Source organism: Vipera ursinii (assembly GCF_947247035.1).
Source record: "Vipera ursinii genome assembly, chromosome: 11".
In the NCBI taxonomy this organism is placed as follows: Eukaryota; Metazoa; Chordata; class Lepidosauria; order Squamata; family Viperidae; genus Vipera; species Vipera ursinii.
The window spans coordinates 13,976,053-13,989,897 of NC_139524.1; the positions used below are offsets into that span (position 1 = coordinate 13,976,053).

Consider the following 13,845-nt stretch of genomic DNA (forward strand, 5'->3'; position numbering starts at 1 on the left):
AGAATTAAAATGAAATCAATATCTTCCATTCATGTATTTAATGTTTTTTTCCCTTTCTTTCAGTGAAAAATGATAATTTGGTAATGATCTTTGGAACTTTCCAGGAGTTGCGGGGAAACCTTTTAAGGCCATCAGTTGGTGCATCTCTGGACAGCTAGAGAGAAACAGACCTAGTGGAAATTCACATGGTTCCAATGAAGAAAAACAGGACGAAAGGTGAATTGCAAACTAGGTGTAAAGGAATATGCATTTTTTTTCTCCCTTTAATCGTTAAAAATAATGAAACAGGATTTAAAAATAGTGTCTGGTGCTGATACTTCCCTACTGCTGGTAATAAAGAATTCTAAAGCCGTCATCAAACAATAATTTAAAAAAAGAACAGAAAGCAGAGCAGGGCATGGCTACCAACACTACACAGATTATTATTATTTTTTGCCACCAATCACATTTTCGAAGTACTAAAATATTTTTAATCCTATACCTTAAAAAAACTAATAAAGCAAGGGCAGCAGTCCTTCTTTAAAATTCTACCTAAGCCGAGACGACAGAGTGAAATAACAGTAGCTTGTATTTCATCCCAAGGATGCAAAGATTGATTGAAATGAAAACGGGGAAAAAAATACGAGACCTGTGAAAATTATTCCTGCAGAGTCAAAAACAGGCAGGCTTTTCTTTGACGGAGGATCGTAGCGTGAACTACAGAAGCCAATCTTGGTGCGTGCCAAATTTCCCAGCATCAGCTGGGTCAGGAAGCAAGTGAGAGGAAAAGGAAGTCCTTCAAATAAATAACATTATGCTTGATGATCCCTGATGATTTAATTCTTTGACACTTTTGTGGGACCTCATAACGGTGCACCCAGCACAGAGTTTGGAACTTACAATGGTGAAAGTGTCTGTTTGAAATTATCTGATCAAATGGATGCTTTCTTGGAGCACCAGATAATAGACACTAATACATTATGTTCATTCACACACACACACACATACCGTCTTTTAAGTTTTAAATTAGTTTTAAAAATTACTAAGAACGTAACGCTGTCATGTTTTCACTGCAATCCAACCCAAACAGCATTTACTTTCCCCGGCTGTGCAAACTTACAGACAGATGTCCACCAGCTGATTTAGTTCAGGGCAGCTGCATTCGTACAAGTCTCTGCAGCTGGCATGGCTCTGATTCATTAAATCTCCCAGCAATGGGATGGCATCATCAGGTGCCTCCGTGCAGATTTTCTTAAATTCCAAAACTCTGGCAGCTTCCGCATACACATGCTTGGCACGCTGGTACAACTTAAAGGCGGTCACTGTGGAAAATAAAAAGGGGGGGAATGGCGGGAAATAACGGAAACGTGAGGTGATTTATTACCGTCAGATGTAGCCGTGCAGCTTCAAATACCGTTGGTAAGGAAAAAAATGAGCTTTATTTCTCTTCTCTTTGCTCATCTTAAGGTATAAAACTAGGGCAGTTTGTCACTGGACTACAGGGACAGCTTCAGTGTGTGTGGAACCTCACTATGAGTAGCAATTGAATGTGGATGGACTGATTTGCACAGCCAGAGGCAAGCTGGAGCAGCCCCAGGAAAGGAATGGCCCAAGCAGGCAGAAGACTCATCAACAGGTATGTTGAAGAAGAGAAAAAGGAAGAAATGTCTCAGTAAGTAGATTCAAGATTTAGGTCACGGGTCTTCAAATCTGGCCCTTTTATGACTTGTGGACTTCAACTCCCAGAATTCCTCAGCCAGGCACAGCGTGCCTGGCTGAGGAATTCTGGGAGTTGAAGTCCACAAGTCATAAATGGGCCAGGTTTAAAGACCCCCTGATTTAGGTGTTTCAAACAGGACAGCTGAACTGGGAACACTCAAGCCACTGGAGGACTTTTGACAAATATCACTGGCCAAGACTAATGGATTTCTTTCTCCTCTTGCTCCATGGCACCCACGGGCATATGCAATTCTGGGAATGATGATCGATGTGTATGCCAGGCACAAGGAACCTGAATGACACCATAAGCCGATCACAGTTGCTTCTTTATCGCTGCCTGCCTATTTACAAGAATCTCACCAGACGGACTACATTCTCTTGGGAACAGTCAGATCAAGGCTTCAGGAATTCTCAGGGTAACATGTGCCTGGCCTCTGTCATTTCCTTCCCTGCAAGGACTCCAAAGTCGCCTGTCTTTTGACTCCTCACTCTAGCTGGAGATTCTACCACAACGTAGAAAGAACCAAACACGAATGGGTAATGTTGCAGGATCCAATCTAGGCCGGTCACCGGAACCAAAGGTTTAGTCTTCCAAACATTCGGACTTCTGCAGGAGCCCATTCTCAAGGGAACTTCCCTCAATTAGAATGTGTGCATAGAAGACACTTTCTGGCTCCAGTATGAGTCCAAAAACTCAGAAGAAAAACTGAACAGACTATGGTGCCCAGATAAAGTCCTTTTTGTTGTTGTTGTTAGTTGCGAAGTCGTGTCCGACCCATCGCGACCCCATGGACAACGTTCCTCCAGGCCTTCCTGTCCTCTACCATCTTCTGGAGTCCATTTAAGCTCACGCCTACTGCTTCAGTGACTCTATCCTCCTCACAGATTATCTGTCATTCCGTTCTTCTCTTGCCCTCAACCTTTCCCAGCATTAGACTCTTCTCCAGTGAGTCCTTCCTTCTCATTAGGTGACCAAAGGATTTGAGTTTCAACTTCAGGATCTGGCCTTCTAAAGAGCAGTCAGGGTTGATCTCCTCTAGGACTGACCGGTTTGATCGCCTTGCAGTCCAAGGGACTCATAGGAGTCTTCTCCAGCACCATAGCTCAAAGGCTTCAATTCTTTGGCGCTCAGCCTTTCTTATGGTCCAACTTTCACAGCCATACATTGCAACTGGGAAGACCATAGCCTTGACTATAGGCACTTTTGTTGACAGGGTGATGTCTCTGCTTTTTAGTGTGCTGTCTAGATTTGCCATGGCTTTCCTCCCCAGGAGCAAGCGTCTTTTAATTTCTTGGTTGCAGTCCCTGTCCTTTTTATGATCCTGTAATCCCTTAATTTGAGGTACGGTTGGAGATAAATTCATGCCATTCCCCCCCCCCCACACACACCAATGTCTTGCTACTATCATCTGTTCCAGCTGGTTAAAAATGGGTGTGCCATTGGTCCTCTTCCCCCCCCCCAGCAAGATGGGGGTATGGGAAGAAGAGAGGGAAGCGACAGTCCTCGGGAGGAGCTCAGCAACTTGTCCGAAGTGCCAATATTATTTGGCTCGATATAAAACGTAGCTCTGCTTCGTAACAATGGACCCCGTAGGACAAATGCCTGAACGCATCATGGTTTTGGAATACGATTAAGCCTCACACAAATTATTTCCCCCCCCCTACAAAATAATAATAATAATAATAAAAAAATGCTGAGTGCCCTGATCAAAATTGCTCTCTGGGGAGGGCCCACTGAACAATGGATAGAACTTGCCCAATTCCCACCCTACCAAATTCATTCAGTACATTTTGTCCTCCAGCTTATGAATTAATCGCAGCTCTGCTCTTTTTTTTTTTTTTTGCACGGTTACGGCCGAAAGCGTTCAGAAGAGGAAAATTTAGAAAACGCAGCGCTCATCCCTGTGCAACTTTTGTCCTCAGGATGATTTACTCTCCCTTCCCCCCCCCTTTTTTTTAGTTTAAGGCAGGGGTCTTCAACTTGGCAACTTTTAAGACTTGTGGACTTCAACTCCTTGGCTTTGCTTGAGGAATTCTGGGAGTTGAAGTCCACAAGTCTTAAAAGTTGCCAAGGCTGAGGGCCCCTGCTTTAAGGAATCGCTTCACCTGAGGGCATTTCGAAATGACACCTTTTCATTTTGGACCCACCTGAAGTTGCGTGAGAGTTTGCCATCGCTCACGCTCTCTTGTAAATCACCATTGGAACAGTAGTAACCCAGAAAAGAAAGAAAGAAAGAAGGAAAGTAAAAAAAGAAAGAAAGAGAAAGAACTGAAAACACGTCTGGTTTCGATTTGGAGGCAAAGGCTTTGCCAAAGGCTGTCATTGATTCAAAGACCACCCTTTGGTAAAGCGACGCTTCCCTAGCCAGATTACCTTAAAGCACTTTGTGGTTCTTGCAGACACATCACATTATGCGTTGGCAACTGGAATCCTCTGTTTGTTCCTGCCTGCTAGCCAAACCCTGAGAAGGCAAGGCAAGCCCTCCCCAATGCTTGGTCATGTTGCAGAAGGCCCAAAAACCCTGCGTGCGTGATGGCTAACTCTAACCAAGTGTTGTCTTTTCCTTTTTCTTGAGAACGATTTTTTTAAAAAGGAAGGGTTGTTGCTTTTTTATATATATATATAAAAAAATGCTAATGCAAACGACTGTAATCTAGTGTAATCTTTTCAGTGATTACATCTCCAGTGAAAGAAACCAGGGTTGCACTGTTGTTTGCTTAAAACTCTTTTTTTTTCTTGGAAGCGACCGCTGGCCGACTGAAGCAAATCAGAAATGCTATCCCAGCATTCAAGAGAGCCGTTTCGTCTGCTGGACCGTTTGCTGGAGAAAACCCAAAGCAGTTGACGGATGACGGATTCGTGTAAGTGGAACAGCCACCGAACCCCTCGTATAGAATAAAAAGTGTTCGCCTGCTTATGGCGGATCACTTGAAGCACCAAGGTTGTAAGCTGATCTCTCCTGCATTCCCTTTATTTATGAGAAGGCCTGTGTTCCAAAAGTGCTTGGCCAAAAGGCAATTGGACTCTCTTGGTTTCTGAACTTTATTTAGGCTTTCTTGGTCTTGAAGAAGCTTCTTGGATTAGAATCGAAATGTTGTTCAAGGAAAAAAAAACTAACAAAGTCCAATTGCCTTTTGGAAAAGCACCTTTGGGACAACCATGACCTGGATGACTGAGAATCTCCATAGACCTTCCAGAAGTGGTTTGTCATTGCCTCCTTCCTAGGCCGAGGAGAGGAGACCTGGTCCAGGGTCACCCAACTGCCTTTGTCCCTAAGGAGGGATGAACTCACCATCTCCCTGTTTCTAAGCATGGTGCCTTCACCACTACACCCAACCATCTCTTGCCATACTAGAGAAGCAGAGAACCCATGGTGATCCTAGCCGGATAATTGGGATATTGATCCCTACGCATTTATAGAATTTTCCTTGCCCAGTATGGGACAAATTAAAAATAGAGAGTGGTTGGAGGGGGTGTTGCGTCTTTATTTTGTTTTTAATATTTTGGTGTACTATATATTGTCTAAGTTCTCTTTGGCAATTGAAGCAGTTTGTACAATCTTGTATTTGTTTACTCCTAATGGATAGAATCTTGCCAAACTCAAGCTATAACCTTCTAACCCACTAGATATATCCTGAGAGTTACATCCTTTTAAAGAGATAACTCTTAAATATAAATACATTAGATATAATTTGTCTTAAGAAACCATGTGTCCGTTATCAGTCCTTGGGAGTGCTTGAGACTGTCAGTCTTGGAGGAAGCCAAGGGACATAAAATCCTGTTCACCGAATTTATGCCGCTGGGTCCTATAGAGACTGTTTAATGGGCTTGAGAAGATTATGTTACTTTTTTTGTTTTTGTAATAATTATTTGTGTTAGTAATTTGGAAATATAAACAAAAGTGGTAATAAATCAATGAATTCAATGGTCAAGCAGCAATCCAACTTTTGATCCAGAGTGTTTAAATATGAGGCAGAGATCATCACAACTGCCAAAAACTAAAACTCTGAAATATTTTAGAAAAGCCCTACAAAAGGTCACTTGGGACGTCTTGAAGACACTCTGCAACAATATATAAATACACTGGGGAAAAATAGCCAAGAAGAGAGGCAGAAATGCACATTCATAGTATTTGAGTATTCCAAACCCAAGCCTGGGGTTATATAAACAAAAGTTTCTTATATATTATAGATATATTAATTTACTTATTTCTTCTTTGCAACTAACCAAGATTTCCCTTGTGCCAAGGAAAACAACCTGATTGCTCCATGACCCATTTTTTTTCCTGGTTTTATCAAACAAAATCACAATCACACCATATGTTAAGAGAGATTCTACTTGACTAACATCTGCAAACACTAGATGGAATAACTTTTCCCATGGGCTTTGGAAAAATATTTCATAGAGTCTTGGTGTTTAAGAGAAAAGTTAAAAAAAAGAGAGAAGGGAAAATAATCGGAGTGTACAGCTCTCCACTTTTCTGGAACAAATCTGAAAAAGGATAGTCAACATGTCACTAACGTATCATTTCCTTCAATTAAATGAGAATCAGCCCAGCAAATGTCCTTAAACAGCTCCGCCCTTTCTTCTTTGCTGGCTTTGCTCCCTGTAGCTTCACTAACACTGTATTGCCAAGAGACAGCAAATGCTGGTACCCACCATCCATCTGGTGTCTTTTACAATTAGAAAAATAACAAAGCCAATGACCACACAATCATAGATTCGGAGAAAGCTACTGAGGTCACAGAGCACATTCCTGTGGTCAGTGCAGGAATGTTAAGTAAACCATCTCTCTCAGATAGCTCCCCAGACTGTGCTCGTCTTCATCCAGTAAAGGAGAAACCACCATTTCTTTTGTAACTGCACCAAGCTATTCTTACTATTAGGAGACATTGACATCTGCATCTTGGATCCTAGGATGTCATGAGGTCTGAATGTTCTATGGGACGGCTATCACTCTATCCTCATTCTTCTCTTCTCCAGAGAGGCTGGGCGTTCCCAGTTTCTGCAATGTTCTCATACGACAGGGGTCTTCAAACTTGGCCCTTTTATGACTTGTGGACTTCAACTCCCAGAATTCCTGGCTGAGGAATTCTGGGAGTTGAAGTCCACAAGTCATAAAAGGGCCAAGTTTGAAGACCCCTGTCGTATGACTTAGTTTCTGGTTCTATGAGAAACATTTTGCCCATGTTTTCCAGAACCCCTTTTCAACGTGGGGCCAACACTGAAAGTTTTTGAGATGAAAGTCCAATCAGTGCAGAAGTTGACCAACTCTATTCTAGCCACGCAAACAGCATTTTCAAAGTTACACCAAGTCTAGATGATGATTAGCACTGATGTCTGTGGAGATTCTCTGTCATCCAGGTCATGGTTGTCCCAAAGGTGCTTTTTCAAGAGGCAATTGGACTGTCTTGTTTTTCTTTGAAGACCTTTCACTTCTTGGAAGAGAAGAAAGAAAAAGAAGAAAGACCAGCTGCCTCTTGAAAAAGCACCTTTGGGATTAGCAATGACGGTGCCCAGTTTGGGTAATGAAACATCTGTAAGAAAACAATTAAGTTCAGAGACCACCAAGGGTCCCTCAAGTGTAGATGAGACTAGTACTATTTCTGTGAATATTGGTGACTTGTAATCACAGGTCAAGACTCAACATACTGTATAAGAAATTGGGACTCAACCCTGAAGTAAGGTTCTTATGTCCCCATTCAAAAACTGAATCCTTCTTAAAAAAAATAACTTGTTTTCTTTCCTGTATTGCATTAAGTGGAAAAGGAAGATACACATTTTGAATATAATCATAGTCGTGTATGTTACTGGCTGCGTGTAATCACGGGCAAAAACAGTGAAGATTGCTAGACAAGCTACTACAAGAGAATTTAGTTCCTTTCCCAAGTTAACCTAAAGAAGAAATTATCAAGATAAAAATGGCATCGGTATTTCAAAGAAGAGAATACACACCAGGATAACTTAAGATGGCAAACTTTTTGAAAACATGCTGGTTTTAAATTGCTCTGATCAAATGTCAGAACCAGAATTTCTGCCCTGTTAGAATGATTGTGTAATGCAAGTTGAGGAACTGGGGAGGCGGGGGAGCGTTGATGTAATTATTCTTCTTGTTGCATCTTAAAGCCATTAGGTAGGGTACATTGAAATCTAGTTTTATGTTGGGTGATTTCCATGGATATAAAGTGAAACATCATTTGGGTTGCTTAGACTGTAACAAAAGGTGGCTTTCTCTCTCTATGCTTCTCACATCTGCAGCCAACGATGGCTTCCCCATGGTGTGTAGAAAAATCCTGGGTTGCAGATAGCTGACGAATGTCTTGGTGGTAAATCTTTCAGGTAAGAATTGCTAAAGGTTGTATAAAAGATCAGTACACATTTACCTGAGGACCCAGATTGTTGGGGGCAATAAGCTGACTTTGTAATAATGCCGCTTGGGGGCCCCTCGAAAGCCCTAATAAGCAGGCATATACATAGAATGAAGGCTATTGCTAACCACATTGGTTTGTGCTTTAAATTGTAAGCCGCCCTGAGTCTTCGGAGAAGGGCGGGATATAAATGGGATTAAAATAAAATAAATAAAATAAAAAAACTGTCACCTTCCCTTTGCCACGACTGGGCAGCCATTTGAATCAGATCTCTGAACCCAAAGCTTGTTTTGCTTCTCTCTTGTGTTGCATGAGTCCTTTGGGGGGAAATGCTCCTTCTTAACCATGGTTGCACGGCATTCTTTAGAACAAGCACATCCACAACTTGCTTCTGCTGAAAGCCAGAAACCCATATGTAACTGACAGCTATCCTAGAAAGATGTCATCTCTTCAGTCCAGTGATCTGGTTCCCTGGAGCCAAATTACAGCTGATTGCAGTGCCCATGACATTTTTTTTTTTCAGATCCTTTTCACACTGATTACTTAAAAGTCCTTGGCACAGACAGAAATGCTAAATTGCTTCACCAAATTGGCATGCTACTTACCATCTTGTGTGTTCTGGCTAAGGATCTGAGTGCGTAGCTCTGTGGGGCTAATTCCCAGGTTTCCCCCAATTTCCTCTATGCTGTAAGGCTCAGGGTGAAATGCCTCTTCAACCACAGCCAGCATTTCCTCCAAGCTTAGCTTCAGCTTGACTTGCACGTCTTGGAGTTTTGCCACCGCTCTCCAGTCTAGGCCTCTGGATTTTGCTAACAGCTGAAACAAGCAAAGTATAATAAGGAGGTCTTTGGTTGCAAAATTAGGAACAGAAAGAAGTTAATCTAAACATTTCTTAGAGAGACCTTAGAAACGTTTCTCTTCTTGAAAAGAAAAAGACTTAGAACAGGGGTGTCTTCAAACTTGGCAACTTTTAAGACTGGCTGACTTCAACTCCCAGAATTCCTCAGCCAGCGAAAGATGGAGAAGGGGAAAGCTCTCAGTTCCTTTACATTTGGAGATTTCGAAAAATCGTATAGATAGCATTAAAAAAAAATAAACATACGCAAGGTTCAGTTTATATAACCCAATGGTCATATTTAAAAAATGGCATCTCAAACGCCCCATGGAAGTTAAACAGGGTATAAAGCTAAGCTCACATTTCCCTCTTATTTATCCTTTAGCATTCAGAGATAGACAAGTCGTTTTCTGTGGCTGTCTAGACCAGGGGTCTTCAAACGTGGCCCTTTTACGACTTGTGGACTTCAGCTCCCAGAATTCCTCAGCCAGTGTGCCCGGCTGAGGAATTCTGGGAGTTGGAAGTCCACAAGTCATAAAAGGGCCACGTTTGAAGATTTTGTTGTTGTTGTTAGCTGCGAAGTCGTGTCCGACCCATCGCGACCCTATGGACAACATTCCTCCAGGCCTTCCTGTCTTCTACCATCTTCTGGAGTCCATTTAAGCTCACACCTACTGCTTCAGTGACTCCATCCAGCCACCTCATTCTCTGTCGTCCCCTTCTTCTATTGCCCTCGATCTTTCCCAGCATTAGGCTCTTCTCCAGTGAGTCCTTCCTTCTCATTAGGTGGCCAAAGTATTTGAGTTTTAGCTTCAGGATCTGGCCTTCTAAAGAGCAGTTAGGATTGATCTCCTCTAGGACTGACCGGTTTGATCGCCTTGCAGTCCAAGGGACTCGCAGGAGTCTTCTCCAGCACCATAGTTCAAAGGCCTCAATTCTTTGGCGCTCAGCCTTTCTTATGGTCCAACTTTCACTGCCATACATTGCAACTGGGAAGACCATAGCCTTGACTATACGCACTTTTGTTGACAGGGTGATGTCTCTGCTTTTTAGTGTGCTGTCTAGATTTGCCATGGCTTTCCTCCCCAGGAGCAAGCGTCTTTTAATTTCTTGGCTACGTTTGAAGATAGATGAATGTTAATAGACTCTCCTTCAGTTACTTCTCCCCTCGTTGGAAAGATCATCTAATCTTCTGAGGGTCTTGAATGTTCTGGAACACAGCGCTGATCCTTAATGTGATTTAATCTTAGTTCAGTTCTTCTCATGCAGCCCTCTCGGAGGGATGGATTTTAAGCGCAACAAAAATACACGGAGTGGATTCCTTTGGGGCATATTCTAGCAGAAAGCAAAGGCCTTTCAGGATCACCGTTGAAAGGAATAGGAACTTTATCAAACCTGGTCCAGGCAGAGAATTTCCTCCTGATATTAGTAAGCTGGAGGAAAGCATCATTAGGGATTTTCCTATCTCACGCATGAGAAAATAGCAGGCGACTCTTTTGGAGACTAGTGAAAAAGGTTGGACATTTTCTTGGCCCTATTAGCAGGCCAGGCCGAGTGGAGATCCCTGATACTTAAGGCTGCCTGCCAACAAATCTTTAAAGGAATATTCCAGCAGCTGCCGGGTACATGTATCCTGAGAATGCTGGGCTATTTGTGGAACAATTATTTCTGCCCCGGTTAATTTTGATCTAACTTGCACAACTGTGCCTGCTCTTTCCATAGAGGTTTCTATTTGGCATGGAAGAAATCGGCTAATCAGAATGCAAGGGCTTTTGCAGAGTCACCGGCAACTCAGACCACCCCAAAACATAAGAGGACAGGTGGTCCTCGACTTACAAGGACTTCGTTTAGTGACCGAAGTTACAAAAGCACTGGGGGAAAAAGGGACCTTTTTCACCTTTACGACCTTTCCAGCATCCCCCTGGCCACATGATCAAAATGCAGACGCTTGGCAACTGGCTCCTATTTACGGTGGTTGCCACGTCAGGCGGTCACATGATCCCCTTGGCCGACCTTCCGACAAGCAAAGTCAATGGGGGAGCCGGATTCACTGAACAGCCGTGTTACTGACTGAACAACTGCAGTGATTCCCTAACCCCTGTGGCAGGAAAGGTCGTAAAATGGGGGAAAACTCACTCAACGACTGCCTCGCTTAGCAACAGAAATCTGAGGCTCAAATGTGGCCATAAGTCAAGGACTAGCTGCACGTGCATTTTCCCAAACTTGAGCCAAAGCGCTTTCTGTAGGGAAAAACGTGGCACCGCCAGGGAGGCAGCTCTGATTTTCTAACCGAAGCCCCCCAGCCTGCTTAAGTTAGACCTTCTGGCCTGGGTTTCAGGCGGGGCGTCTGGATGGGTTAATTTGCAGCGATTCAGTGGCCGTGAAAGATCGTGCCTGGTCAAAGGCATTTAGTGGCATAGTGAGACATGCGCTGCGTCTCGGACAGCCCTGGGTCACATTAAGTCCTGGCGACGGTCCAGCTTCTGCTCGGCCAGAGCGGTGGTTGTGGTTACTTTGCCTGAAGACAAGGGTGCAAAAATACACTCTGTGATGAAACCTTTCATTGTAAATATCCCCAAATTATTTGTTTCCTTCAGGTTTTATTTTTTAATTCAGGGGGTTTTCTGCAAGGAGAAACATATTTTGAACCACAGCTGTGCCTAAATGGAGAAGCTTGTTTGCCTCCTCCTCTTTGACATCTAGGCTGTCAAAATCTGTTATGAAAACATTTACAAAACATATCATCATCTTCTTCTTCTTCTTCTTCTTCTTCTTCTTCTTCTTCTTCTTCTTCTTCTTCTTCTTCTTCCTTTTCTTTCTTCTTTCTGTCCTTTTTTTCCAAGCGAACCGTGCAATCGGCACTCCCACTCTTAAATTACACCAGGAAAATGCCTTCAGCTCCCCTCTAAAGATGGACAACGGTGCTGACATGCTCCAGGTCTCTGAGCTCAGGGTGCTGTGGCCCATCCAAGATGTCAGTGCAGCTTAGTAGGGAAAGGGAAAACGGTGGGAGAAGTGCAGAAAAACTACCTGACTGAGACACATTTCCACTGTAACCTTCTTCCCTAAATCCCTAGAGTGTGAAAAGAGAAATTATCTGCCCTTGAATAAAATGTGCTAGTTGGAAAAGTCCCGCCAGACTCTTCCTTGTTTTTTTTAAGCTGGGAAAAATAAAGCTATATACTGAGGATGGAAAAACATTAGAAAGGTTAATGGAATTAATACATTAGAGCTACTGGTTGTCTAATTGCTTCTTTTCTGTTTTAGTCCGGTTTTAGTTCTCCACCTGTCCTGTTTTATTTTCCTTGTTAATTATTACAACATTAATTTCTTTTGGTGCCACCTAGTGACTTTCCAGAGGTTGTTTTCCTTTTTTTCAATTCAATTAGACAGCCTCCCCAACGTCAGTTCAGATGGATGCGCTGCCAGGCAAGGGAAGAGTCATTAAAAATTGAGAAAACTATATTAGGCATTCAGTTCTGCCATAAAATTGAAACTGTCAATCTCCATATAACTTCCTTAAGGTTTTGGATTTGATTTCTCTAGCCATAGCAACAGCATTTAGTCATATGTACCACTTCACAAGGGACACGGTGGCTCAGCGGGTTAGGACGCTGAGCCTGTCGATCAGAAGGTCGGCAGTTTGGCGGGTCGAATCCCGAGTGCCGCGTAGCAGAATGAGCGCCTGTTACTCGTCCCAGCTTCTGCCGACCTAGCAGTTTGAAAGCATGTAAAAATGCAAGTAGAAAAATAGGGACCACTCCGGTGGGAAGGTAACAGCGTTCCGTGCACCTTTGGCATCTAGTCATGCCAGCCACATGACCACAGAGATGTCCTCGGACAAGCGCTGGCTCTCAGCTTTGAAACGGAGATGAGCACCGGCCCCTAGAGTCGGAAATGACTAGCATGCATGTGCGGGGGAACCTTTACCTTTACCTTTTACCACTTCACAGTGCTTTACACCCCTCTAAGCGGTTTACAGAGTCAGCCTATAGCTCCCAACAATTTGGGTCCTCATTTTACCGACCTCGGAAGGATGGAAGACTGAGTCAACCTTGAGCCAGTCAGGATTGAACTCCTGGCTGTGGGCAAAGTTAGCCTTCGATACTGCATTCTAATCACTGTGTCACCACACAGTGATTAGGATGCAGTATATTCAACATCTGGCGGAGCCTGAAAGCGACAGATTGGTCAGTGCCTTGCCACATGTTGAAAAGAGTCTATAGTTTCTTTAAACCTTCTCTGCATATCCCAAGGGACTCAACAGAGGGAGATTTGTTTGAGCAAGGTTAAAAAAAATAGCGACGTTGTTTTTGAATGCTGATGGAGATACTAGTGGCAAACTGAGGACTACTAGGTAGAACCCAGGAAGAGCCAGTCTGGTGTAACGGTTAAGGCACTGGGCTGGAAACTAGGAGACTGTGAGTTCTAGCCACGCCTTGGGCATTATGACAACTCGGGGACCTCGGGCTGGTCACTGTCTCTCAGCCCTTGACAGGAGAGAATGTGAAAGTAGTTCTGAAATCTTGCCAAGAAAACTGCAGGGACTGATCCAGGCTGCCGCCAGAATTCAGCACCGGCCCCAAAGCACAGACCAACAAAAAAAGGTAGACACCAAGCACGTGCGGGTCCCAAGTTCCAATTTTCTCCTCTTCCTCACCCCCAAGTAAAACTGTATGAGATGGACAACAACATATGGGCCTTCTCCTTAGCCTGCCCTGGCAAGTTCAAAGGGGACAGAGCTGTCTTCCGAGCAACGGTATTTTTCCTTTGTTTAATGTTAAGGATTGGTCAAACTTTCTCTTGCACTTCATTTGATAATCATGACTCCAACGCAAGGCATTTCCTGGCAGTTAACGATCAGATGGCGAAAGGATCAGCCATCTCTTCCAGGCTAGCCTTTCGTTGCCAAGTTAATGTTCCTCTTTTCTGGCACTTCTGCC

The 13,845-nt window shown here is 43.4% G+C and overlaps 1 protein-coding gene across 3 annotated transcripts in view; it reads right to left on the reverse strand.

Annotated features, from left to right (window-relative positions):
• Window positions 1-13,845, reverse strand: part of GALK2 (galactokinase 2) — a 68,389-nt gene that overhangs the window by 28,237 nt on the left and 26,307 nt on the right. For all 3 annotated transcript variants that reach the window (XM_083371038.1, XM_083371037.1, XM_083371036.1), the window contains exons 8-9: window positions 8,673-8,883; window positions 1,100-1,301 (exon numbers count right to left, since the gene is read on the reverse strand). In XM_083371038.1, coding sequence (XP_083227164.1) covers window positions 1,100-1,301; window positions 8,673-8,883 — 413 coding nt within the window. The remainder of the gene's footprint in view (window positions 1-1,099; window positions 1,302-8,672; window positions 8,884-13,845) is intronic.